Source organism: Xiphias gladius, chromosome 10 (assembly GCF_016859285.1).
Source record: "Xiphias gladius isolate SHS-SW01 ecotype Sanya breed wild chromosome 10, ASM1685928v1, whole genome shotgun sequence".
Classification (NCBI taxonomy): domain Eukaryota; kingdom Metazoa; phylum Chordata; class Actinopteri; order Istiophoriformes; family Xiphiidae; genus Xiphias; species Xiphias gladius.
The window spans coordinates 12,835,593-12,863,521 of NC_053409.1; the positions used below are offsets into that span (position 1 = coordinate 12,835,593).

At 43.5% G+C, this 27,929-nt stretch overlaps 1 protein-coding gene and 2 long non-coding RNA genes across 5 annotated transcripts in view; 2 read left to right on the plus strand and 1 right to left on the minus strand.

Annotated features, from left to right (window-relative positions):
• kif26ab (kinesin family member 26Ab) overlaps nucleotides 1-22,301 on the plus strand; it is a 39,401-nt gene extending 17,100 nt beyond the window's left edge. Inside the window, exons 3-14 of one of the 2 annotated variants that reach the window (XM_040137545.1) lie at nucleotides 5,934-6,117; nucleotides 8,998-9,210; nucleotides 10,253-10,346; nucleotides 10,965-11,227; nucleotides 12,108-12,291; nucleotides 13,049-13,208; nucleotides 13,556-13,718; nucleotides 14,607-17,871; nucleotides 18,435-18,628; nucleotides 19,594-19,617; nucleotides 20,052-20,202; nucleotides 20,306-22,301. In XM_040137545.1, the coding sequence (XP_039993479.1) occupies nucleotides 5,934-6,117; nucleotides 8,998-9,210; nucleotides 10,253-10,346; nucleotides 10,965-11,227; nucleotides 12,108-12,291; nucleotides 13,049-13,208; nucleotides 13,556-13,718; nucleotides 14,607-17,871; nucleotides 18,435-18,628; nucleotides 19,594-19,617; nucleotides 20,052-20,202; nucleotides 20,306-20,487 (5,077 nt within the window). In that variant the 3' untranslated portion in view covers nucleotides 20,488-22,301. The remainder of the gene's footprint in view (nucleotides 1-5,933; nucleotides 6,118-8,997; nucleotides 9,211-10,252; nucleotides 10,347-10,964; nucleotides 11,228-12,107; nucleotides 12,292-13,048; nucleotides 13,209-13,555; nucleotides 13,719-14,606; nucleotides 17,872-18,434; nucleotides 18,629-19,593; nucleotides 19,618-20,051; nucleotides 20,203-20,305) is intronic. The other variant, XM_040137546.1, reaches the window with a different exon arrangement.
• Nucleotides 6,282-23,112, minus strand: LOC120795552. Of its 2 annotated transcripts, XR_005708244.1 has the most exons (4): nucleotides 22,825-23,112; nucleotides 20,424-20,483; nucleotides 13,022-13,104; nucleotides 6,282-6,486 (listed from the first exon to the last, which is right to left on the minus strand). It is a non-coding gene; the product is annotated as an uncharacterized LOC120795552 (long non-coding RNA). The 2 variants fall into 2 exon arrangements; XR_005708243.1 differs by lacking the exon at nucleotides 6,282-6,486 and having other exon boundaries at nucleotides 12,955-13,104.
• Nucleotides 22,821-27,929, plus strand: part of LOC120795550 — a 34,718-nt gene continuing 29,609 nt past the window's right edge. Inside the window, exon 1 of the long non-coding RNA XR_005708242.1 lies at nucleotides 22,821-23,123. This is a non-coding gene — a long non-coding RNA (uncharacterized LOC120795550). The remainder of the gene's footprint in view (nucleotides 23,124-27,929) is intronic.

A 27,929-nucleotide genomic window follows, 5' to 3' on the forward strand; every position in this document is an offset into this window, starting at 1 on the left:
AACTGATCTAAGTCTTTATTTCTCCTACATTGAGCTTAGTTGGTAGATTTATGTTATTAGCCCACACCTTTGGGGCAGAGGGCTGTTTGATCGTGTCAAGGGCAGCCCATCAATAAGACAGTGCGTACTGATTTTAGCTCTGGGGAGGTTTCTTATTGATTATCTTTTGACTCAAAAACATAGCACCTCACCTGATAGACCAACACACATCCAGCTCAATCAATCATGACCATCTGCTGATATGGCATTTTGGGCTTGACAATGTCTGTAGCACACAAAAACATGGCTTCATGCACATATATCGCCTCAAAGAATTCTCACAAATGCCTTTACTTCTGAGTCCAGGATAAATTCTGAATGTCTCCAGCAGCAAGCGAGCCTGACTCATTGTGCTGTGGTCATTATCACTGCATGGTGTTGAGGCTGGCTGGGGCCCAGTATTCCCATCTCCATTCATGAAGAGCTATGCCAGCCTGCTAATCAGTAGCAGTGCGAGGTGGACTCACTGTGGGGGGGGGTAAAGCAGTCTGATATCGGACCCAGTGATCTGATCCCTACATGAATGGGCAGGGCAGCCTTATCTTGTGTACAGAGGGAAAAAAGGAGAATCACAGAAAGGAAATGTCAAGGATAGTAAATGTGACCAACATGGTAATTAGCCACAAAAAGGGGCTACCTAAAGAGCTGTATAGCTGGCCTGAAGAGCACAGACAAATTTGCACAAACAAGCTAATGGGTGCACCTGCTAATGATTCTCTGGGGCAGAGGAATTTCTCTTGTTAATCTGACAAAGCTTGAAAAGAGGGCTGGAGCGATTATTGACAGCAGGCCAAAGTGAAGCTTTGAAAGCAGCAGGCAAACACAGCCTCTCCACTGAATCTGTTCTCCAGTCACTGACCTCCTCTCCTCCTCCCTCACTGTCACTCTCTCCATAGGTGAAGACAAAATCTAAATGTCCTTTCTCGAACAAAGGCGCCAGGAGACCTTTATTTCAAATTATCCTTGGTTTTACATCTGTCTTGATTTGGCTCATTTATATATAAAATACAGTCATTATCTGTCCCTAAGGTCTGTTCATAAGGAGACAGTGATGGAGCTGAAAGGCTGTCAGGAGAGTTCCAACCGTGGCTGTTCCCTATTATTTCGTCATTTTGATATATAACACTTGAAACCACATTGAGGGCAGCAGCAATAGGCATGAGACCAATGACTGGTTGCAATGTCCACATTAATATTGTCTTCTACTCATTTATGGTTGCCAGTCATGATTCAAAGGGATTCCTTGTTGGGGTAACGTGGTGAAGCTTCACGAGACGGTTCTTGCTCTTTAAAATAAGCCCACCTCAGGCGAATTAATTCGGATACACTGCAGAAAAACAGAGGTAAGTGTGCTGTAGCAAGGAGGAAGATAAAGGTTATGTGATATATCAAACTGCTTCATTACTATGCTCTACTCTCCAAATAGATAGGCAATGGTGGCTTTGATTTTTCTGTTTTTTTTGCCTCCAAATTTAATCCAGCAGAGTTCATATGAGGGGCACTGTGTCAGAAGGAGAGAGGCAGCGAGAGCTTGGTGTGGGTTTGTGCTGAATGTACTTTCATCTGGCAAGTCTCACACCCACTCTGTCTGCTGATATGTTGTAGTAGGCACTCTGCAGCCAAAGCAGCAGCTTTTCAAACAAAACTGGCTGGTTGGGGGCTGAGAGGACTTACTGGTAAATTGGCAGTCCAGGGAATACAGGGTACTCTCACCCCAGAGCCCGCCCACTCACATGCTTTCATTCCCCTTTTTACCCTTGACCATTGACTGACTGCACTCTTTCTCACTGGCCAGAATAAATCTGCCTTTCTAAAATGTCATCTGTTCATTGTCTGTCTTCTCTCTCTCTCTCCTCTTGCTCGCACTCTTTTTTTAAAACCTCTCTTAGCTTTCCAATTGAGTCAGAGCATCACTCATTCAGGCAATCCATCTTTGTGCTCTTAAGTATATCCTTCCTTATCTGTGTGTCACTCCTTATGATTAATAACACTGTCATTCATCTGGCTAATTACATTCTTCAACAAAGGCAAAAAATACAAATTTGCACAAGTGTACACTCACTACCCACAAACACAGAAACACACATACACTCATGCTCATGCATGGAGGCACTGTAGGCATACTAACCAAATCTGTTTGAAGTGTGGGACCCTAAAAGAAGAGAGGGCTCCTGTATGCATTAAGTATTCATGTGACGTGTGCTGGGGTGCATACGTGTGTGTGTGCGTGTGCGTGTGTGTGTGTGTGTGTGTGTGTTTGTGTGCGCGGGGGTTCGTATGAGACACTCTGCTTGTGTGTGTGTGTGGGTAGAGGGAGAAAGAGAGTACTCACAAATTGCGCCGCGAGCAGCCAGCAATCGAGCGCTGACACCTCGTCTGGCAGTCAGAGGGAAAAGGGGCTGGGCTGAGGAAAGAAAGAGAGAGAGGAGGGAGGCAGGGAGAGAGGAGGGTGTGTGTGTGTGTGTGTGTGTGTGTGTGTGTGTGTGTGTGTGTGTGTCTGAGAGTGCGAGGGAGAGAGAGAGAGAAGAGCAGGGAGAGAGAGAGAAACACGGCAGGACAGCTGCCAGCATTTCTCCGAGAGCAGGAGAAGGACCGAGAGGCAGAACAGGAGTAGGAATTCTCCTCATTCTCATCCACCCAAGGAAATCTTTCAGCCTAGCCAGGCGTGCTGATTCTCTCCCCTCCTTCTGCCTGTGAGCAGCAGAGACTCTGGGAAGGACCTAGGCATCAGGACCTGCAGCCACTCATAGCAGACACACCACAGTGGAGTAACTGAATGAGAGAAAATCATGCTGGGATGAACGCAGAATTGGATGTGAGAGGAGGCGTGAAAAAACTGAGTTGGAGAGGAAGCTGTTTTTCTATCTCTGAACTGACGCTGAACTTCTGCTGGTGAAGCGGCATGGAAAGTGTTGGAGGTTCTTTAGCAGCGTATGAACAGAGGCGGTACTCTTTCTCATCCTGACCTCCTCTTCGCCTCCTCCTAAGAAGCTCTCTGAACTACCTGCACCCCCCCCCACTCTGAACCTACTGCTTTCCCTGCAGGGTACTCATCCTGTCTGCCCACTTCCACCCTGCCCCAACTGGCGCTTGTTCCATGCGGTTACTATGACGCCCACGCCTCCGCCTTCTCGTCCTCCCTCCGCCCCTCCAGCTTTTTACAAACCTCTGTGAAGTGGAACCTCAATGATTGTTATCGGAGCAAAGAGAACCCCCGTACTCCAACTAATGAGCCTTGCTGCGTTCTCTGCGACTGTGCCAGCGTATCAAATGTGCAAGTAATGGAGAACAGTGACAACACAGACATGGACTGCAAAGTTGAACTCTATCAGCTGTCTCTTTTTTGACTATGACCATAAACTAGATAATGGATTGGAAAGAGCTGTAAGTACAACATTGCAGCATTTTCTTACTGGTGCATGTTTAAACAAACTTTTGGTTTAGTTAGTAAAGCACTCCACAGAGCAGACACAGTATGTGAATATTTTGTAAAAACTTAAAACTGACCGATATCTTCCTTTGAGCATCTAAACCAAGTTGTGTAGGAAACAGATTTATTAGCATGGAAATGGGGAATGAACAGGTGGAGCCTCTCCTCAGCGCCTATTTTCCATTGAATGATCATATAGTTGGGAAACGCAGAGACAGGGAGAGAGAAGGAGGGAGGGAAAGGTAGGGAGAGAAGGTGACAAGCAATTAATGGAAAAAGAGCAATACCACCCTTTTTTTTCCCTCACTGTTCATAGAAGAACATGTGCACAAATCATTGCTGTGCAGCATGAATTAAATCTCAAGGTTACAAGCTCAGGTTGGGTTTGTGAGCACTCCTCACTGGTCAGGACAATTATAAATCCGTACAGTGCCCTTACCAGCCATTTTTTTCCCCTATGTGGTGTCTTATGGTGACTCCTGATGCCTGATTTATGTCTTTGCCGAAAGAGGAAGAGACAGAATGAGGTGAGAGAGAGGGAGTGAGAGACAGAGACAGAGAGACAGGGTACATTTATCTTGAATGAAAGTGCTGTGGATATCTCCCATAAATGCGCAGGCACACACACTCACACACACACACACACACACACACACACACACACACACACACACACACACACACACACACACACACACACACACACACACACACACACACACACACACACAGTCGCACACAGCCACGTGTACTCTGGTGTAGTTTCCCCTTTCTCTCTCTCCATCTCACATTCATCTATTCCATCTCATTTTTTTCGTCACACGAGCCGTCTTGCATGCTATCACACATAGGCAGCTCCCTGGGGAGAACCTTCTCCTGTAGCCTTCTTGGATGCAATAATTATTCCATCAGCTGGCAGTGTGTTCCCTGATTGTGCTCTTGGGCTGTCGCTGCAGGGGGCATACAGTGGAGAGGGGATTGCTGAGGAGAGGAGGGGTTGGAGTTGTCACTCCAGGAGGCAGAGTGAGGGGAGAGGGAGGGGTTCTGTTTTTGGCAGTAGCCCACCCAGTCTTGTCCGGAGGAGCCCGGTGCAGGACTAATGAGCTCAGTCTGGCCTCTTAGGAAACTTCTGCTTACCAGGACATACATGGACCTGTTTTTTTCTTGCTCTTGATCTCTCCCTCTTTCCCTTTTCACATGCTCTGCTTCTTTTGCTTTTCCTAAAATCCCTTGCTCTGCAGATTTCTCATCTCTCACTCTAATTTTCTTTCATTCTCTATGCCACTCTTTCCTTCATGTTGACAACGGCCTCTTTGTCTTGCCTGCATTTCTCTGAAAGCCCACTGCTTGAGTGAAAACCGTTTGAGTGCATTGAATTTCCTTGGGGTACCACTTTCCTCCCCTGACCTTGAATTTCCAGCTGAGGTGCTGTGTTAGCTGATCCAGGGCGATGCCATACCTGGAACCACTCTACGTTTGGCTAGATTCCCTGCAGGCCAGGCAGAGATATTGGTACTTTGCTTTCAGTCGCTGGAGTTTAGACAGTGCATGTGCCTGACTCAGTCTGGCCTGTGGCCAATCTATGTCTCCTCAGGCTGTCTCTGGGAGACAAGAGGCCAGGATGACAGTGGATTTTATTTAGAGGACAGTCAAAAAGCTGGATTTAGTTACAGCAGAAGGTTCTGTTTGGTGCCAGCACAGCAGAACTGCTCAGAGAGCCATTTGTCTACTAAGATACCACTAAAGTAGAGGAGAGAGCTGGGTTTACCTACCTGCCTCTCATCTGCTCCAAACTCCAAATATAAACTACACACTTTAGCTTTGACTAAATTATGAGTGAACATTCACTGACATAATTGCTTAGCTTTAGTAGCAGAGATGGACATGCTTCAGCGGTCCTCCCCTGTAATGTCCACGACAGTTTTTTGTCGTCTTTGATCAAGACAGATTCTTGCAGTTACTCTCCCCTGCTATAACAGCCTGTATGTTGTCCCTGACAGTAAAGGGTCTTGGCTGGTATTTTTTATCTTATCGATTTGCAGTTTCTGTATAAAAAAATCGGGGTGTGAGAGAACTCTACTTGTTCTACATGAAGTGGAGGGCTGAAGCATTATCTTTCTTTGTAGGGGAGTATTCGTTGGGTGGTTGAAGAAAAGCATTTTTAGAGTGAAGAAAGGGTGGGAGAGGTGGCATAATGTGGGTCTCCTGCTGACTTTGTTTACTTTGGCAGACTTAAAGGAGCTTGTTGGCCTTTATGCTACAGTTTCAGCGTGTGATTTCTAAAGGCTTTGCAGCACACCCTTAAAAAATGTCAAGGTAGACATTTAAAATCAATAGGCTTTCGCTTGGATACCATGCTGGAAGAAAACATCACCTGATCAAAAATGGATTCGCTTATATATGAACTTTCTAGCATGGTGGTTTAGCTTCAACCTCCAGGTGTTTTTGTTTTTTTGTCTTTCAGGGCAGCTCAGAAGCTGAACCTGTCCTCCAAACGGAAGAAGCACCAGCCCTCACTGCTCCACCCACAGGAGCCCTCCATCTACCCCACCAACTTCAGTGGCATCCTGCAGGTCTCGCCGCCCCCTGCCCCGCCATGCCTGCTCCGAGCCGTGTCCAAAGTGAAAGAGAACCCAGGGATGGGAAAGGTGAGAGGAGACGCATAGCAGCATATACACAAAAGACTCAAGGCTGAATGGATGATTTTAATGCGCGTAAAGTACAGATAATGCACAACAAGTACATACAGACTCATGTAAGCCCCCGTAACCCTACACACACACACACACACACACACACACACACACACACACACACACACACACACACACACACACACACACACACACACATACAAACAGATACGCACAGATCTTTGTTTGAAGGGGAGAATGTTGAGTGGTGGCACACTGGTCAAGAGACAGCGTGCGGTCTGGTCCAGTCCATGCAGATGCAATCAGATAAGCCTGCTGGAATGTCATGAATTCACTCAGTTTGTGAGACCAGCATTCCTCTCTCTGAACACAGAAAGACAGTAAAAACTATAATTCACAAATCTGTGGTCACATTAACAGCAGGATTTCTAATTCCATTTTAGGCACCGTGTGCGATGATGAAAGTCAGGCTGGCAGCAATAGGACAGTCATTAAACAAAGCTGTATAAACACATCGCTCTTCCTTTGTGGTTTGTTGGGTATTGTTTGTCAGAGCTGGCGTCCTGTCTTTTATAAAGCAAAATCCCTAACAAGATTAGATCCCACCTGGATAGGAAGTGCTCGCCTCTCTCGCCAGGTATCCAGACCGTTAAAATTTTGCCACAAACTGTAAATCTCCTATTGACAGACGGACTTCGTAAAAAAAACTATTATTAACTAGCCTCCTCAAGCCCACACCTGGGGTGTACTGTGCACATGTGCGGCTACATTGGCTGGTTTTAAAGGGGAAATCAAGATTTATAATATTATTCCAACTCTATCAGGCCATATTTTCAGGTTTTCTAAAAGTAAAGCAAACAGATCAGTGTACATTCTCTGTTTCTTTGTATCTGTTTCTCACTTCTGGAATCACATTTACAGTAACATTTTCAGTAGCCTGGGTGAATGTCTTGTTTCCATCAACCCGTATGTGGGTCATCTACACCTCTCCACTTTTGACCTAGACCTGGCTTAGACAGATGAGTGGATGGCGGAATGCCAAGCCACACTAATGGATTTTGTGGGGGATCAAGGGACAGGGAAACAGTGGCCATTAGCACGGAGTCTGAGGTGTGAAAATACTGTAGCCAATCCTCTGTGGCCTCCAGTATCTGATCTCTGCCAACATAAATAAAACTGAGACATTAGCTCGCCTGGTAGCCTCTATCTGGTAGACAGAGACTGAGCAGTCAAATGTGGAAGCCCAGTTTAAATGTCTTTGCAAATGTAATTTACTCAACATATGCACATGTCAGTCAGGATAACAGCCCCCTGCGGAGTATAAAGAGAATTTGCACTTGGCCTAAGGAATCCAAGATGAATTCATTCACTGAAAGAACGAAATTGCCAGTGACATTGTTCCGTAGTGCTGGAGCCTGGATCTGTAGCAATATTTACTGTATATAGTAGTCAGGGGGAAGAATGGAGCTTTTGTGTAGTGGTGAAGACAGTGGGGAGTTCCCAGCTGAGCAAAAAAGCAATCTGTCAAAAAGGGAAGGGAGTTAGCTATATTTTAAGGTTTTTATTTCAATGCCTGAGAGGCAACCTGGTACTTTTTTCGAGAGGGCTTGAAATGGTTCAGGATTGAGTTCCCTATCTCATATACAATAGGATATAGAAACTGTTCAGTTAATGTAATGCTAGGCGTAACACTAAACACTCAGGGAGTTGACAATGACTCCAAAGACTGCTATACATATCCCAAGAGCCGTTTATGTCTCCTGTCAGTCACAGATATATTTCCACAGTGCCTTCAAAGAAGAAAAGTGGTGGTGTACTGTATATCTGACCATCCGATTGTAAAGCAATACAGACGTGTCAGAATTTAGAAAGAAGGTGACTGTAAATGGGGGAGTTATATAGCCTGACATGCGCAAACAGGACCACACCCACGCAAACCACACACAGTGCCTCTGTGCAGCAGGGCAGAGGCAGGAAATGGTGAAATTGCTATTGTTTGTACAAGGTGCCACCATACACAACTGGCAGAATGACTTCACTCCTGTAACCATGGCAATAATGTTAGACATGAACAGTCTTGTCAGAGCAGTGCTGAATCAACACCTTTAGATATAAGCTGTCATCCTATTTAGTGTACCAATGCGGGCATGATGAAATGTACCATGACCTGTGGAATGTGTTAAGGCTGTAAGCTCACTTTATGAATGTCAAGCCCCAGAATGAAACAGGGTGAGTTTCGTGCTTCTTAATGAGGCACTGCCAGTTCCCAGGCAATAGAGGGGAAGGAGAGGAGAAGGAGAAAAGAGTGAGTAGGTGGGATAAGAGGGGGGGCCATATGCTCCTGCTCTCCCATGCTGGTGAGCTGCTCCTGGTCCAGAAAAACAACCCACTAGACGGATAATCCCCCAGCATGGCGCTTCACACACATTAATTTCCACCATTTTCTGCTTTGACTTTCAATACGCACCTTGCTGCCATTCACTGACACCATTAGACAATGTGTTGACCCATCGAGTTCACTAGTCAATGTGAGACCGAGTGTTTCCATGGCAACGTTCAGTGTCCATCAACTCTGACATTGTGGACGTGATGTTAATGCACAATGCTGAGCCATGCTCTCAGTTTGTATCCTAACCTATATTCTGTATGCCTGTGGTACATTTCTCCTCTTTCCTCTGCTAGTTCACTGTAGGCAAAAGATGTTAATTTTAGCCTGTAATTTTTTCCTTCTCTGTGCTAAACCTGAAAAAATGCATTCTTACATCTCTCTGCTGAGTCCATCTGCCTGTTTTTCATGTTTTATGCTATCTCACTTTCTAATCTACCCTTTCATTTTTTCCCCTTTCTGGTTATCCGTCTCACTTTTTGATTTAGGTGAAAGTGATGATGCGTATCTGTCCATCTCTGGAGGCTGCAGACTCCTCAGAGTCTCAGTCTTTTTTGAAAGTGGACAGCAGGAAGAAGCAGCTGACCCTCTACGACCCCGCGTCCAGCCCACACTCCAGTTCAGGTCACAGGAGATCTGCCACTGTGGCCGTCCCAAAGATATTCGCCTTCGATGCTGTTTTTACCCAGGATGCCTCACAAGTAAGGGCCAGTATGCGTGTTTGTGTGTGTATGTATGTGGGGTTTTTTTAAGGTGTTGTGTGGGGGTTCAGCCTTTCAAGGGCAAAGGGACGTCTTTATGCTGGCAGGGTGTGGCCAGGGGCTTAGAGAAAAATGCCTGTCTTGGGTCAGAGGGCATTCATACCAGTGTGGACCTAACAGCTGGTCCTTTTAAGCCCTCTGGGGAATGATTTGAATCCACTCCAGTTATATCTAACCTCTCCTTTCATAGAGCAGCTATATCTAACCTCAGCCCTCTGCAGCACACAGCAAGCATACCCAGTGAGATCAAAGACAAAGGTCAGATACATGTTTACTCTATGGTAACTTAGGGGCACACTAGTCTTGCTCTCTCCACAGCTTTAAACAAACAAAACCTCTTTTTTTTAACGGATTGCTATCTGTCAGTCACTGCAAAAATTTCAGAAAAACCTGAGGTCAATTCTTTTATCTGTTTCCCCATGGTGCATTAAACTCTAAATAGCTGAGAGCAGAGGAGATTGTCATCACTGTGTGGGATGGTGTTTCCATAGTGGTGAGAGCCTCAGATCTTCTATCAGACCACCTACTTCAAGCAAGTATTTTCCTAAGTAATCCGCTGATAGCTAAGGCCTAAATGTTGTGGATGAGGAGCTGAGGCCAAGCTGCTAGATTGTGCCGCTGGGACAGCACTGCTGGTGGGTGACAGTAACAGTAAGCTGTTCTGCTGTTAGAGGCCTTGTTTGCTGTGCGATGTATGGGAGAGTGCCTCTGCTTCAGAAACTTTGCCCCAGAAGACCCATGCTGAACCACATTGCAAAAATGAGCCACATGTTGCAGCATACACAAACACTCACAATCCTGACTGATGAAAAACACTGAAACCATTAATGTGATATGGCGTAACCAATGCCAAATAGCTGTTTGGTTTATATGTTATTATTATGGATTCATTGTTCCCATGTATACCTGTTTTACAGCATTTCTTGATGTGGCTGAATTGTAAATTGACTGTTATGGGGCTGTCTCTGTGTGTTTTTCACAGGCCGAGGTGTGTTCAGGGACAGTAGCTGAAGTCATCCAGTCTGTGGTGAACGGTGCAGACGGCTGCATTTTCTGCTTTGGCCAAGTCAAGCTCGGTAAGCTCCTCCACTGGCAAGAGATTAGACAAGAGCTTTGGTTAGCCAAAGAAAACTCTCATTGCTCTTTGTTAGCTACACTTGATGTCCACAATTGGCTTAGTGGTGCACTAGGGTGAGTCAAGGAATGGGAGATTGAAGGAAAGGAATGGTTAGTGAGTCTGGGGTGGGGTTGAGGGGTAAAATGCTGCATCCAGGCTTCAGGGCTTAGCCTGTAATTAAAATCTCAGTAATTGGCCCGGCCAGTGCTCTAAGGCTGAAGGGCTTGTTCTCTTCATGCTGCTGTTTCCAATTGCTGTAATTCTCCACAGAATGACTGCTCCTGGAATTGGTCCTTGGATTAGCGTTCGATTTTTATTTGGGATGTGCTGGTTATTACCTTCGGACACCCACATCAGCCAATATTAATTTTTTTCATCAGCAGTTGTTAAAAACAATAACCCTCCGAAAATATCTAATCTCAGTGTCTAATCCTTTGTCAACTTCCTACCCATTCCAGACAGCTTGATGAAAGAAGTAATTTTAGTTTGAACGTACAGTGAACGAGTGTTAGCTGGCTTCCAGACACAAGCCAACATTTCCATTTCCATCCCCGTCTTTCTATCATAAAATCCACAGGCAAGACATACACCATGATCGGCAAAGACAGCTCCACTCAAAGCCTGGGCATTGTCCCCTGTGCCATTTCCTGGCTCTTCAAGCTCATCAATGAGCGCAAGGAGAAGACAGGCACACGCTTCTCTGTCCGAGTGTCGGCAGTGGAAATCTTTGGGAAAGATGAGGAGCTGAAAGACTTGCTGTCTGAGGTGTCAACAGGCAGCCTGCAGGAAGGCCAGTCCCCAGGTATCCACCTGAGAGAGGATCCCATCTGTGGCACTCAGGTTAGAAGCATTCCACCTTTCCACTTTTTTCTTTGTTCACTGATACTTTCATTCTTCCTGCAGGTTATAAAGTATTAGTCTATCTCAGTATTGATCTTTTTTCTGTATATGAATATCTACCTCTACCTCTCCCAAAGATGACTTTTACTGTGTGTGTATGTGTTTTTTTTTTTTATCTCCCAGGACTTCCTAGTCAGTCTCACTCAGTCCTACCTGCCTCTGAAATCCTTGCTTTATACTTCCACCAAACCCATCTGTGGTATTGATGGCTTTCTTCTTACCTTTGTATTGACTGTCCTGTCAGCATCCATCAGCATCTATTACCCGTGTGTTAGCTCTAGCCCTCTTCAGCACAATAGAAGTATTATTGGGGGATGGTGGAAGACTGTTGGTTTGAAGGCACTCACATGTGTTGCTGTCAGATGTTGTTTTTTGGTGATCTGTATGGACTCTGACTTCAAAGGCTGTGCAGTTCTGTGAGGCTCCTTCATGCTCTTCCTCTCAGCAGCCACGCGTGGGCTCCCTTCATGATGCCCCCCGCCTTCTCTCTCTCTTCTACCTCCTCCTTTCCTTTCCTCTTTTTCTTTATCTCACTACCACCATCATCACATCCATGGTAAGGGAAGTGCCCCTGCCTCCTGCTCCACCATTACCTCTCCTAATCCTCCTCCCTCTGTGTGCATATTTGCTGTTTAAATTGCCCCCGAGACCCAATCTAATGGGCAAGAAATGTGTGCCGGGGTCCAATTAACTGGCTCCCCTCTCTTTCTCTCTCCACTCTTCTCCGGTATCCTTTTCACATCTGTCCTCTTTCTCAAGCCCTATGTGGTCTCCTTTACTCACCCTAACCCTGTTCTCTGTCTCTCCCTCCCCCCTGCAGCTCCAGAATCAGAGCGAGCTCCGCGCCCCGACAGCTGAGAAAGCCGCCTTCTTCCTGGATGCAGCCATTGCCGCACGCAGCACCAGCAGACCCAATGCAGATGAGGAAGAGCGACGAAACTCCCACATGCTGTTCACACTGCACATTTACCAGTACCGCATGGAGAAGAGTGGCAAGGGAGGAAGTTAGTACTGTTACATTACTACATCTATAACTCCATTGCAGTGAACCTACAAGTTGCCACCACACATTTATAGTATAGTTATAGAGTGAAGCATCTTTGTGCAACCAGATCAGTGTATGATTAGTATATTTCCTATCCTAATTACAGTATATCTATGCAAAGGTGACCTTTCTTTCAAACTGAATAATCAAAAAAAATTGCACTACAAGTACAAATGGAACACCAGACAAGTCCCTTATTTGCCATGTTTATGGATGAATTATTCTGGCCTCTGCAAGACAGAAATGAATTTGTTTGCAGGTATTATGCTTTGTCAAGAGCAAATTAATATTTGAAGCCTTACTGCCAAGAGTTTTATGTTTTGCTGGTGCTGTAGCAATTACATCAGTCACTTGCATAAAATGAGTAGCCCTGTGAGTTTCACTATGACAACCAATTCATTATAACCGCACTTTAAATCATTAGATAGAGACTGCATATGTGTTACTGTCAGTGGATTCTTTCATTTTTATCTATCTAACCAATGTGGCCTCATTGTTACCATGAGTTACACATCTGGTGGGTGTTTACCAGTCTGGCTGCAATTTGAATGATTTCAGTTTGGGAATCTTAATCATAAATAAATCAGACAGCTCTGACAGTCACCTGTCTAGTCTGAGTTGAGCTTTGCCACTCCTGTCATCGTGGCACCGTGCATGAGGAGCTGACTTCAACCCTGTGCTGTGCTCACCTGGCTCTTCTTCTGTCGTTGGCACAGTGTCAGGTGGACGGAGCAGGCTGCACCTCATCGACTTGGGAAGCTGTGAAAAGGTCCTGAGTAAAAGCAGAGATGGAGGGGGAGGCTTGTGTCTCTCTCTAAACGCACTAGGAAATGTCATCATGGCTTTAGCAAATGGAGCAAAACATGTACCTTACAGGTAGGAAAACCACCATTACTTTTACAGTTTCTTTTACTGTGTTTTAGCTTCTGTGAACTTTAAGTAATTGTTTCAGGCAAGTCGTTGCATGTGTCTTCGGTCTTTCAGGTTTGCTGTGTGACTATTTAGTTTGTTTAGTTAGCCTCATATAATAGCTTTTACTGGTGTTGCATAACATTATATTGCAGTTACTCAGGTATGAAAAGATAAATTACTCCTCATTTGGGAGCATTTTTCAGCTCAGAGGGTTCAAAATGGCTCCTCCTGGAAAAATGTCAGCAACCTTTATTGTCATTTTGAAATATTACTGTGCCGTTTGCTAAATATAATTTAAATGCATCCTGTAGGGACAGCAAACTGACAATGTTATTGAGGGAGTCCCTTGGCAACATCAACTGCAGAACCACCATGATTGCCCACATCTCTGATTCCCCCGCCAACTACGCTGACTCACTCATCACTATCCAGCTGGCATCCCGTATTCACCGCATGAGGAAGAAGAAATCTAAGGTACGCTGATAAACTGATTAGCACTGACCAATCTGGTTAAACATATGCAGTAATCAACTGATAAACAAGTAATGTATGAAAATCAAGTGAGCAAAATGGTACAATTTTACAATTTAACAACATAGGCATTTAGAAGTTTGAATTGAAACACTTCTTAATAATGATTACTGTAATAACTTCTTAATTTAATGTTGTTTATTGTTTTTAAATGACAAATTGCAGTGTAATTGTTATTTAACATTATATTTTAAGTATTGCTAATCTAACAATTACATTCCTAATGTGCATGTACAACTTTGATTACATTAATCATATTACATGCCATGACTTAAGTCCTTAAATTTTTCTTCCCCCTGTAATTTTGGAGCTATTTAACAAAGGAATGTGTGACTGCTTTTGCATATGAAAGATTATTTGTACGGTAACTCAGAGCTAGTTTTTCTTGGCTCCCCAACACATAATTATGTAATCAATACTACTGCCTAAGGAAGTGTGTAATGCATTGCCTTGGATTAGGGAAATATATGCTCCAGATAATTAGGTAGAATGACAGCATGTATTTATTTGGTATTGGTCCCAGGCATGATTACAATGCAGTCCACATACAGCTATTCATACTATTGACGTTAATTTCTGTGTGACTATTGATGTGCACTTTTAACCTTTAGATAAATATCGACTAGTAATTTCATAGCCCTACAATTTATTTCACTATGAACTTGTTAAGAAACAAATCTACTATAAATTATAAGAGTTAAGATGGTTTTGTAAAATGACAGGATTTTTAGATTAATATTTTAGGAATGTAGAATCACATTACTGTCATCACTTAATGAGAGCGTGTTTAAATCCAAAAAGAGTAATATCTTCTTTAACTCTGCTTTGAAGTATGCATCCAGTTCATCTGGAGGGGAGAGTTCTTGTGAGGAAGGGAGGATCCGCCGGCCGCCACACCTCAGGCCCTTCCACCCTCGGACAGTAGCCCTGGACCCAGAACTGCCCTCTCTGCTCAGTGACCCAGACTACTCCTCCAGTAGTGAACAGTCCTGTGATACTGTCATTTACGTGGGCCCTGGGGGAACTGCAATCTCAGACAGGGAGCTTAGTGACAATGAAGGCCCACCTGCCTTTGTTCCAATCATCCCCTCCCTGAATAAGAAGAAGTCTGCAAAAGAGGGCCCTCTGGATAGAGACCAGTTCTTCAAATGCAATACATTTGCTGAGCTGCAGGAGAGGCTGGAGTGCATAGATGGCAGTGAAGAGCCCACTGCCTTTGTTGGAGAGGCCAAGCGAAGCCAGGCTAGCCCAAAGACTGACAAATCTAAGGAGAGCCAAGGCTCTGTTTCACCAAAGACTGTAGCAAATATTTCTTACAACCAAGAGGGCGTCTCACCCAAACAATCTCCTAAATCTGTCATCACACAACCGTCCTGCAGTCCGAACACTAAATCTAAACTGGACAATGCCAAGAAGCAATGCATACCTGCAGAAAGTTCACCTCCAGAGAGTGTCCAAAATGTATGCAGAACAAGCGCCGATGGTGAGAAAGCCTTGGTTTCGGAAAGCCGCGTTTGTACAAACAAACTAGCAACCACTTCAGCACCAAACTCTGAGCCTGTGGTGAGAGAGAAGGTCTATTTCAACAAGAAATCCTTGCCAAAGCCTGCCCCACCTCCTTTACAGCAGAGAGAAAATGCAGACAACGAAGAAAGATCCAGCACCAGAATGCCGCCTGTGGGAATGAGCCACCAAGCTGTGAAAAGGAGGGATCCTTGCACTTCCCCTTTACTCAGACCTCCAGTGGAGGTGTGTCAGGTGCGCTCTACCTTGAGGGAAAGGTGTCTGGATCGGGACATCCTTAGAGCAACTGTCACCCTGCAGCAGCCTGTGGAGCTGAATGGAGAGGATGAGCTGGTGTTCACTGTGGTGGAGGAGCTGTCTATAGGCAGCATTGTAGATAAGGATCGGCCATCCAGCATTATCAGCTTCAACAGTGACTGCTCCCTTCAGGCCCTGGCCTCTGGTTCTCGACCTGTCAGCATTATCAGCAGCATCAATGATGAATTTGACGCCTACACGTCAGCTGTGGGAGGATCGGAGGTGAACACTGCTTTGGTCACACCCCTCCAGGAGGGAGCAACAGAGTGTATAGATAGCAGGGGTTCATCTATCAGCTCTTGGCTGAGTGAGGTTAGTGTCTGCACCTTGGAGAGTGAAGGGGCTCATTCTACGGACGTTTTCCTTCCTCAGGCCAGACACATGGGACCAGAGGCCACCTTTTACTTCGATTCCCTGGATATGTTCAATTGTGTATCCTCTCCTAGAGATGCCAAGAACTCCTTAAATGACAGTGGATTTAGTTTTTCTGAACTAGACAGCGATAGTGCTGCCTCAAGCAAACTATCCTTGACAAAGTGCCCCCCATCTCCGGAATCAGCCAAAGGCTCCCTCAGATTCACATCTAAAATAACTAAAGCTCACTCACTTAGTTCATCCCAACTTCCACAGGGCCCTTCCATAGTCCACTCCAGTCTTCCCAGGAAGATTAAACCTACCTCATCCATCTCTCATAGTAGTAGCAGTAGCAGCAGCAGCAGTAGAGAGCCCCCAAGGCAAGAGGCTAAGCAGGAGGATCCTTGGCAGCGCGTTGACAGCCACTCAGAACCTCAGTTTTCTGACTCCAGCAGCACCAGCAGATTTCTCAGAAATCCCCCCAGTGGCATACCTTCCAGCAAAACATCCAACAACAGCAACAGTGTACCTCGTCCACCCAAGATGCAGGGGTCTACCTCATCCCAGAGGGTGGTCGACGGCTGTGAGAAGTCAGCCAGTAAGAATCCATCCAGCAAAATGCCTCAGCTGAGACGAGGTGCTACCACCCTGGGAACAGTGCCCGTCATCCATTCCTCCACAGATTACAAGGGAACCCAAGATATTATTGCATCCACCACAAGCCTTAAATTTTCCTCGCTGGGGAAAAACAACAAGGCTAACTCACAGAAATCGGGTAATATCCCTAAACCTGGTTGCACTTCGCCTCCTCCCCCTCCAGTGAGAAAGTCCAGTCTTGAGCATAAGACTAAGACCCTGCTGCCCCAAAGTGCCTTAAAGTCACCATATGGGGAGACAGGAAGGGCCTCTGGAGCAAGGGCAGCTGTATCAGAGGATGAGCTTGAGGTACGTCATAGAGTAGACTCTGCCAGTTTCAAAACCTTCAGCCTCAACATGGGCAAAGTTACCTCTAGTCTGAAGGTCAGAGGGCCAAGAGGGGAGGCTGAGCAGCATTATGGCAGTCAAATGTCTCTGGAAAAGTGTGAAAGCCTGTCCTTATCGGGTTCCAGAACTGCACTTAGTAGAGAGAATAGTGGAGCAAGTTTAGGGAGCAGCAGTAGCAAATCCAGCAAGTCCATTCCGAGATTTGGTGTTCCTAATTCATCCAGCTCTCCTATAGCTACCTGCCCATCATCCCCAAGTGGAGGAAATATTAGCAAACCTGGTCAGGTTAAAGCTTCTGTAAATCCCAGAGCATTAGGAGCAGTCAATGGTGGTAAGGCACGCTCCCTGTCCACCAACAACTCAAAGGGCCTAAGCTCCTCCACCAAATCTTTGGCCACTCCCATGACCAGAAATACCAATGCCAACCTTCCCCCATCAGGAAGGACATCAGCTCCTCGGACAACTGCTGCTGTTAGCAGTAAGCCTGGGAGAGGAACTATCATGGGCACAAAGCAAGCCATGAGGGCTGCCAACAGCCGTGTGAGTGAACTGGCAACAGGCAGCATATCAGGCAAACACAGAGGTTCAGGAGATTCAGACAGTGGGAATGACAGTGGGGTGAACGTGAGTGATGATAAATCTCCCATAGCCATGCTGCCCTCTCCATACAGCAAAATTACAGCACCCAGACGGCCTCAACGCTACAGCAGTGGCCATGGCAGTGACAACAGCAGTGTGTTGAGTGGGGAGCTGCCTCCAGCTATGGGTCGCACAGCTCTGTTCTACCACAGTGGTGGCAGCAGCGGATATGAAAGCATGATCCGTGACAGTGAAGCCACAGGCAGCGCTTCGTCTGCCCACGACTCCATGAGTGAGAGCGGCATGTCATCTTCAGGCAGAACAAGGAGCTCCAAGTATCCCAAGAAGAGAGCGAATGGTGAGAAAGTAATTTGGGTTTTGAGGTTTTACACGTAGCAGATGCAGGTATAGGTAATAATCGCCAATATAAGGAATGTATTATACTGGTAATAGCAGTGTATGTGAAATCTATCGGACAGTGCTTGCCCAGGAAACTACACATATTGAAATAGCATTCAGAAATGAATGCTGTCTCCAAGGAAATTGTCCATGTAAGGGTTCTAACTTCATGAAGCCATTCTTATTACATTCACGAATTGGTGTTTCATTGGATTCTCTGAATTGGATGAATTGGACATGAGTGGCAGTGACCTGGTTCAGGTTTTTGTAGCCTTGTTTGAATTCATGTGTGGTAAACCAACCTTTTGAATCTATTTGGGCTATGGATATACAGAATAGTCACTCATGAAACCCTTATAAATATGAAATCACCGAAACTCAGCTTACCTGTGTAAAGTCTTGCTTCACTTTATAACTCAGAGTGACACTCCGTGAGACATATTTACTCCTACAGCCTAGCAAATACTATTGTATGTCATAAACATAACTGGTACCTGCCTGACTGTATGAATGGCTTTGTAGGCTTTCAGAGAAGACGTCTGATCCCAGCACCCCTGCCAGACACCTCTTCCCTGGGGAAGAAGGTGGGCACAGCAGGTCAGTGGGTGGACTTGCCTCCTATGTCTGGACCGCTGAAGGAGCCCTTTGAGATCAAGGTGTATGAGATTGATGATGTGGAACGGCTCCAGAGACGGCGTCAGGAGGAAACCACTGAGGTGAGCAGAGGGTCACTCCTGACTTGTTCTACAAGATGGTTCATCTTGCTGAACTTTTTTTAGATAATGTAATGTCTGGGTCAAGGTCTTGTCAATCCCCCCTGCTAAGCTGTAGCAATATTTTGCATGTGCGACATTGATGCCATACATGCTCAAGATGTGTCACAGTGACTTATGTTGTGGGAATGTCTCAGCTCACATCTTCCCAGTTTCTTTTTAAAGAACAAGACAGGAATAAGATGTCTCAGACATCTGACCTTCAGTCAGCTCAGTGGCAAATCCTGGAGTTAAAATGTCTGTGTCCAGATTCCTAGGGCTTGGTATTTGGACAGCGCTCCTCAGGAATATCAAGAGTTCAGGAGGCCATTACTGACGAGGGTTAATTGGTTTGGATATGAGTGATGAATTTGCTTACTGCTGACAATAGTTGTGGTGATGTGGGGGGAGAAAGAATGAAAAAGAAGATGGTATGAAAAGATTGGTCAGGGACTGTGTGATGAATGCAGCAGCACCCAACGCCATCCAAAATCAGCTCACCACTTACACTCATCATTGGCTGCTTGATCGCTTTTTATAGCTCGCTCCTCTTCTGTGGATCATTAACTGCTCTCACAAGTTAGGCACAGCCAGACAGGATTTGTTAAGAGAACATATTATATCAGCTAGATGGTAGTTTGATTTACTTTCAATCAGGAAAAAATTATCTAAAAATTTTCTCCTCATCACTGCCTGAATGACAAGTAATTCTTTGCTTTTCTGTGACTTTCCCTCACTATTTCAAAATTAATATTGGAACCTTGTGCATGTACATCAACAGCTTGTGTATGTTATATGTGTGTATGTATATAGTATGTGTGTATATTTACATACTGTTCACATACAGAGACTATATGCTATTCATGTAATAATCTCCCTTGTTTAACATGCTTACTTGTTTTATCTGTTTCCCCCAATCTTGTCTTCAGCAGCCATTCCAGGATGTTGACAAGGTGAGCTAATTTTTCCAGTGACTGAGGTTTAATTACAAGTGGCTCAAATTGTATTACAGTACCTGCATGACCACAATTATAATTCAGCCCACAATGGAGGAAACATAATTTTTGACATCGCAAACCTGAAAAACGCACACATTTACAGTTCAACACAACTGTAAACTGTGGACTTTTTAAAATTACTTTTAAGTTTTTATTTTATTGTCCATTGCAGCACACTCTTTTGGGGCAGGGTTATAAAACATCACAAATAAGTGATATGTTAGCCATTTTTTCACCATTTCAGTTGCATTTCACTTTAAAAAAAGTTAACCTCAATATCACTGTTGAGGTTAACTTTTTTGACTTTTTATTTTCAGTTGACTTTCAGCTACTTCAGTCAGCTGACCCGTTGAAGCTACGAGTACTCATAATCTTTCCTTGTCTCTCAGGGCCTGCTGTATTTTAACAATAAGCTGAAAATACTGGAGAGAAGGCAACAGCAAGTGAGGGAACTGAGAGCAAAGCATGAGGTGTTGTTGGAGGAGCTGGAAGACACCAAAGCCCGGTTGATGATGGACCCCAGCAAGTGGATAGGAGAGTGTAAGTAACTACTGAAAAGCTGTAAATGTAAGATCCTGTCAAATTTTTAGAAGATTTTTGCTGACAAGCCATCTAACCAAACTTTAATTTCCCTTTACAACAGTTGAGGTGGACCAGAATTTGGATAAAGAGTCTGCAGAGTACCTGGAGGCCTTGGCACAGGCCACAGAGGAGCTGGAGTTCTGTGTCAACCTATGCAAGTCCCGTGTCATGATGGTTACCTGCTTTGATATCAGCATGCCGACATCTGGCACTCAGGAGGGACTGCGTGAAGTTGAAGTCTGAGGACAAAAGAAAGTTGAGGTGGAGAAATGAGGAAGTGAGAAGAAGAAGGATGATGAAATGTAGCAACCAGTTTATAGTTACCACTGGAATGAAGAACAACTAGAAACAGATATGAGATGAGAGTGGATCTTTGCATGAAAACAGAGGAAATCTTAACCACCTAACTACAGTGCCTCGTTGTCCAGGACATGGTTTTAATGACATAGAAATGAAACGTGAGCACAAATGTTGTTGCCTGATTGGCAAAGCAGTGGCCATCACTTACTCAAGAGTCAACCACACCTGCAAGTGCCTTTTTTATTGTTTCGTTTTGAGTCATTATTTTTCATATGGTGCAGGTATCTTAAGCATACCCAAGCAAACCCTGAACATATTGCTTTTATGAAAAATATTTTATATTGCATTGTATAGTGTATTTATATGATTATGTGGTGTGTACAAATATTCTTTTAAGGGAAAAAATAAAGACGAAAAAAGAAAAAGCAATAAGCTAATGTTATTGCGCTCCCAGACTTTGCCTTTTCTCTTGTTTGAAACCTCAGTCAGCATTTTATCCATGTTCATTCAGCCTCTTGCGCCTTATGTTAACTCTGGTTCTGTAGTTTTTTAGATTTTCAAACTGGACTATGTTATCTCATCTAGGACTGCATTTACTGTTGTCACTCATTGCCTGCCAGCTGGCCTGTGAAAGCTTGCGGGGCTGAGTGAATGTTTTTTTCCCTCCAGTTGCCTTGATCAAAATGGGTCTCAGTGGATGCACTAAGGTAGAGCAGCAGTTATGTTGGGGGACTTAAGGCTTATTCAAGCTGTGCTTGCCCATGTTTTTCTCACTGAAAATGAGAGATTAAGCCAAAACATATCAATCAAAGGGCCACTGTGATGAATAGTTAGCGATTGTTCTTAATTCAGCCATTCTCTCTGGTGCCTCAGTATGTGGTCATGCAACCCTGAGAGACTTCCCTAGACTAGCCTATGAGTATAACATGATGAATGGTTACACTGATAGCAGTGCTTACCAGTGAGCCTAATTTCTAAGACGGAGGGGCACAGATGAGATAGCACAAGTCTACTGGCCTCTAATCCAGTACTTTTTTAAACGCTGCCAAGCCTTGGCTCTATGCATTCCAATACATTTACTGCAACTACTGTAAGAACCTCAATACTGACTTAAGGGCAACAACACAGTTTGGCCTCTTATGTCCCCTACTCTTTTTTTATAATAGGCAAAATAGCAAAGTTGATCCAGTGTGTCAAACAAACACTCCAGAATTGTTAGTTTCCTGTGAAATGATGCAGTGAATAAGAGCATGTGATCGTGACATAGTTCAGCAAAATCAATCATGATATCAGCTCTTTGTAGCTGCCAGAATGTGCTTGTTATGAATCAAATGGCTGATACAGAGAGAACAAAGATGATCAGTGAAAATGATTAAGAAAAACAAACTGGCTTTGTTGTATTTTGGTGTTTTATCTATGACAAATATGACTTTGTTTTCTTTCTTTTACAAAGATGTATTCTCTCAGGCCCTCTCTGAAGATGCTGCATGAGATTTTTTTAATCATTTTTAAGAATGATTTCTACTTCATTTTTACCATTCTAATTTTTTACAATAACTTCAGTTTTCACTAATGTGGGGTTAGACTCATAAATTAAATAACTATTACCAAACCAAGACCTTTTTCCAAGAAATGATTATATGTAAGGTCATATTTCATATCAAAACCCATATTTTCGAATATCTTTGTTTTTGTATAGGACTTTCAAACCCTATGTATAAATGTATGATACGGCAGCTTGTGTTTTACTTTTACAGTACCTGTGAATAAAATGGTTCTTCTTACTGACGATTTAGAGTTGAATGTTTTTCCCTAGTTCTTATATTCATTGGACTGTAGTGATAGTTTACAACAGCATATGCCCAATATAGTCAATGTTGCAACTGTCTCCTACACAATCTGTAGGTACAACTCAAGAAAATGAGATCTAGGGTAAGATTTGAAATGTTGGCTAATGCACCGCATCACACACACTGAAATAAGAGCTGTAACTTACTCACCTTTACACACCTTATATTTTAGTTGTTTGAAATGTATAAACTCATGCGATTTACAAAAGTATAATATAAAACATACAGTATTGGGGGACAGTAGGTAGTCTAAATAGAAAGTCTAGTAATTTTATTTTTAAGAAAAAGATATTGTATGAACTCTAAATAATTGAACAAGACATTGTATTTTCCTTAAAACGCCAAAATACTGTACATGGAGGTGTAGAGGACTGCCAATATTAAGGCCCTTCACAGTAAATGTTACTCCACCACAGGTGGTTTCACTCACTTCGCCTGATTCGACCTCTTCTCGGGACTTCCTGGGTGTGTCCCTGTGCCGGACTGATCCTCCTGGTGCACCTGAGAACCGCTATGGGCAGTTTTCTCCCATTGAGTAGCTCCGCAAAATACCGTTCACGGGGTCTTCTGACATGGTTTCCTAACAGAAATGTCGGAGTCGAAATTACGAATGGTTTCCGTTGTTGTGACCGCGGCAACAAAATTTAATTCACCGCCGGGGGCAGAAACCTCAGGGATGGATATCTCGGAACAATACCGAGACCAGCTACACTGCTGATACCGCGAGAGGTAAGTGAGAGAGTGTGATTTTTGGTTGAACTGACGGGACAGCTAGCAAGCTAACATACGCCATTTTTATTTTTATTCTAACCTGTGGCCTGTGACTGACAGGTGTAGTATTGGAACATTAGGTAAAAAAAAATTCTAAATTAAATTATAAATAGTGGGGGGGGGGGGGGGGGGGCAATAAAATATCTTCTCACAGAGCCCAAAATCCCTGGTAGAACCCCTGGATCCCCCCTGCAATTTAGCTAGCATAGCTGTCCAATTTCAACCTGAGCAGGTCTGATCAACCAGAATAACTGACAACACCTGTGTTTGTAGAGGATACTGAAGCCATTCGAATAAATTGAAGGTTGTCTGTTGAAGACGATTTGACTATTATTATTATTATTATTATTATTGCTTCATCACAGTTATGTCACACAAAAGAATTACCAGTGCTGCTTAATGCCATATGACAATTTTATTTTTTGACTTAAAGATACATTGTGTAGAAATTTAAAGCATAGGCTCAAGTAACTATTTAGGTTACATTTATTGCCAGGCACAAAATTCTAACATCACAGATTTTAGATTTTTTTTTTTTTTTTTTCTTGAAGGTGAGTTTAAAAAACAAACAAAAACACATTCTCTGTCGCAATCTCCCAAACATAAGAGAATAAAATCGAATTGTTTCTTGAACCATCTCTGTCACCATTACCTTTCTCATCTTTACTCATCTTTTTGTCGAAACATGATTGAAAGTGAGATTTGGGGCATGCTCCTACTTAGTGAACATTGACAAAATAGTTAAAATATTGAGTTGAGAGAGGGTACGGGTCCAGGGTATTTAATTACTCTCTGTATCAGGAGGGCCTTCTGGTCAGTGTGATACATGAAGTCCTGTTGAGTATTATACTGTATGTGTTTGGATGTGTTCAGCTAGAAACTGTAGCTTGCTGTGCAATAACATCTTGCCTCCTCCCTGTTAATTCTGTTTTGATCAAAAGCACAAGAGGTTAATTTGGCCGACTGGCAGGACCAGCTGGTCACTGTATTTCAAATCAAATTCTTTGGGTGATTTTTGCTTTCTGGCTAAGTGGTTTTTGGCACTCTGACACCTTGTAAAGGCCAGTCTAGACAGAGTCCTCTGTATTGAAGAGTCAAATCAAATGTGCTGCCATACTTGTTAATATATACAATAAATAGGTCTATTATATTGTAGATAATTAGATATATAGGTCTATATAATGAATATTGTATCCTTTTTAATTAGTATTTAGTTTATCTTCAGCCTGTAGTGATTTGGCAGACAGTTAAAGCCTTTTGACAAATCATTCAAGAGCCTGTCAGCTTAGACTGTATCTTGTTGCTTTTAGGAAGGTGGTGTGGAGTGGAAACAGTTGGTCAGTGCCGCTGCAGACATCTAATGGCTGCTGAGTAGTCAGCCCCATGTATCCCAGCCCACTTTGCCTCAGGGCTCTCATCATTAGCAGGGAGTTGGGTGTTGTATGAGAATAGCAATGAGTTCACTGAAAAGTCAGGAGTCGCCCCTCCCCTCCTTCACTCCAACCCAGCACTGACCCTTTGCTGGAACTCTCCTCTCCTCTCAGGCAGAGGTTTTATCCAAAACCAATCCCAGTCCAATCAGTCTCAGTCCATTTGATACCTTTCCTTTTCTTCATGTCTTGTGTCTTTTTTTTCTATTGTTATCTCATTCTGTCCCAGTGTCACTACTGTTCAAAGTTTGTTCTCCTCTCAAAATGTAAGTTGTTTTCCCCAACGCTGCTGTAGTAGATACTTTAAAAGCCTCTTTAAATCCCACAAATACTGGTCCAAATCTCCCAAAGACAATTGCATTTGTTTCTTAATTTCTTTGGTGGTTTGTCACTTTAGATGACCTTGTGCCTTCCAATTAGACTGAATGTCAGCTATGTTCAAAGGAAAGGAAAGTAGACTGTATGAACCCTCTCACTCCCCCTTCCGCCCCTGTTAGGCGGCCTGCATTTGCCTGGGGCACTGTTAGTGGCAGCAGTTGCTCAGTTTTGGATTTACAGCTCTGTAGTCCCACAGATTGGCTTGTCTAAACCAAGCTTGTTCTTTGAAGAAGACCTATAAACCTGACCAAATGCTACCACTTATTCTAAGTAATTAAAACAAGCTGGTGTGGAGAAAAGTCCTTAAATTATCGCAGGCTAGGCAAGATGTAAGCCTCGCACACAGTCTCTGGTCGTGCTTCAGGGGGGTCGTAACTATTGACATCTCCATCCCCAAAACAGATTACATATGTGGGGAGTTTTGCACCAAGACAGAAACCTTTTAAAAGCTGTAGTCCTGAAGGCTTTCCCCCCATATGTACTGTAAATTCTTTCAGGATGGGTGGCCATACAAGTCCAACAACATGACACTAAGCTGAGATAATGCTACAGGCAGTAAATCAATCCAAAGTAATCCATAATGTGAAAGAGACCTTGTTTACTGTGTGTAATTTAGCAAAGCATCAGCGGCAAAAGAGGCTCAGGAACGAGCAAGTATTACCATTATATGTTGTAATGATGTAGATGTTACAGAGCTAAAAGTTTACCATATTTGTACAGCTTGTAATGTGAATCATCTCCCTTATATTACTATCACTGATCTTCTTGAGTCCTCATTCAGCGTATATGGTTTGGACAGTAGGCTAATGACTAGAAGGATGTGGGTCATGAGTTCAAACGGCCTGTTGTGTGTTGACCTGTGAGCTGGCAAGCTAATGAGTATCTAGGAGATGAAGATGCTCACACACCCACACAGTCTCAGATGTTTGCAGTGTCGCCCTCTTAATTATGCAGTCTGTAAATGGTGGTAGAGGAATAACTCACAGCAGACGTGGATGCTTCATGCTTCTTTTTTTAAATGCTTGTCATTTTCTCCATAGTGGCACAGTGCTTGACCAAATTTGACACAGTATATGATACAGAATACTAGTTATTCATTCAACAGTCATTGGTTCATCGTTTGGTCAGTATATGATGCACTCACCTTGTCAAAGAATGATGAGTGACTACTTTCTCCACCACGTGCACTGACCTTGTTTTATCTGTGGTTTTGTAGTCCCTTGGTCCAGATTGCTTGTAGATAATCACTGATTTACATAAAGGCTTTGTTTAGATACATTGTTTTAAAATGCTTTTAGAATACTGATGTGAGGAGTTAATGCGCAATGAATATTCATGATTTAAAAAGAAGGCTCTGCACAATTGGGCAGAAAAAAGACAGTGTAAAGTCGCTGATTACATCAGTTGTCAGGGAGGTTGCAGCATACCATAGTCAGATTAATGAATTGGTGTTCTGTGCAGTGCTTTGGCTGTTTTTTAAAGGTTTCAAGACTTTTAAACATCTGTAAGCTGCACTCAGGAGATCATTGGCCATAAAAAATATTCATTATTCCCATAGTAGAAGCTAAATAATTTAATTCCAGAAAAAGCGCTCATTGAGATATTGCTGTTAATTGCACATTGAAACTGAATGACCAGCCATTCCATCAGGTTGTGCTCTCTTAACAGATGGGCATGTGTGATGGAAAAAGACCTTTTTAATTAGTCTGTCTGAAGACGTTTCTTCATAACTGTCAGCCCCCTCCATGTTTAAGTTTCAGTGGCCACCAGACAGGCTCTTAGCTGGCTCCCAGCAGCAACCATCTGGTGGACAGCAGAACCCAGGCTACAGGGTGGCTCCCCACTCCACTGAGCTGACACACAGCCCAAGGACACAGGCAAAAGCCTTGTGTTGATGGGTCTTTACTCTACTTAATCGGGTACCTTTGTGCGCTGTGTGGGGATCAGAGGTCAAACTAACAAACTACACACCAAGATATGTAATCTTGTGGAGGTAGGTCAGACAGAATATGATGCTTGACACTGTGGTGAAGGCTAAATGGAAATAACTAGATTGACGTGTTAAGTATGTCATATATCTTGCTTTAATTCTTTTATCAAACCCTAAGTAATATCCCCTCTTCAGACATCATCTGAAGGTCCTCCAGTGACCCTTTATTAGTAAAACTATATACTTTGTGTAATTTGACAAAATGTAGTTTCAGAAAGATTAGCACCCGGAGATTACATTTGAAATGTTGTGTGAGAGGTACTTGCATCAGTAGATTGTAGGGCACATTTTGCAAGGCGATTGTTCAGCATCTTCTGCCAGGATGATTTCAAGTTCAGTTCACAATGATTGGCAAGTTATCTATCTTCCATCCTGTCCCTTTTTGGTGGGTACATCAGCACATTTAAATTGTAAGAGAATTACACTTTCTTCCATCCTTTCCTGGATGAAGTGGAACTCATAAAATGCAAAGGCTAATGTGGTTTTAGGTATCTCTGTTATGGCTACTGATAAGATGAATTGAATTTTCCTCTCCCTATTGGATAGCAGAATTGTGTTTCTGTCTATTTTTAACAGGAAGAATCATTTTGTGTATCTTGTCGAAGAGGTTTGTTTGATTTTTCAGAGCTTTGATTACTTTCTCCGAAACCTTTATACATTGGATCAAGGGGTCTGCCTCTGTGAAACTCTTTCTGCACATAAACAGCCTTCAAGTGTGAGAAATTGTAGTGGAATCTTAAAATATACTTGTTTGCTTACTTTGGCATTGGCAACACCAAATTGTAGTGCAGTCTGCAGGGTTCAAAACCAGCAGAAATTGGCAGATAAGTAGTGCAGTTATACCTGTAATTGTAGCTGTATGATAATGTGAAATTGTTTGATTAGATGGAAATTGCAACTTTAAAGGGACTTGATCCAGCATCTACATCCTTTAAAGAGGACACAGAATGTTCTATCCATCATGCT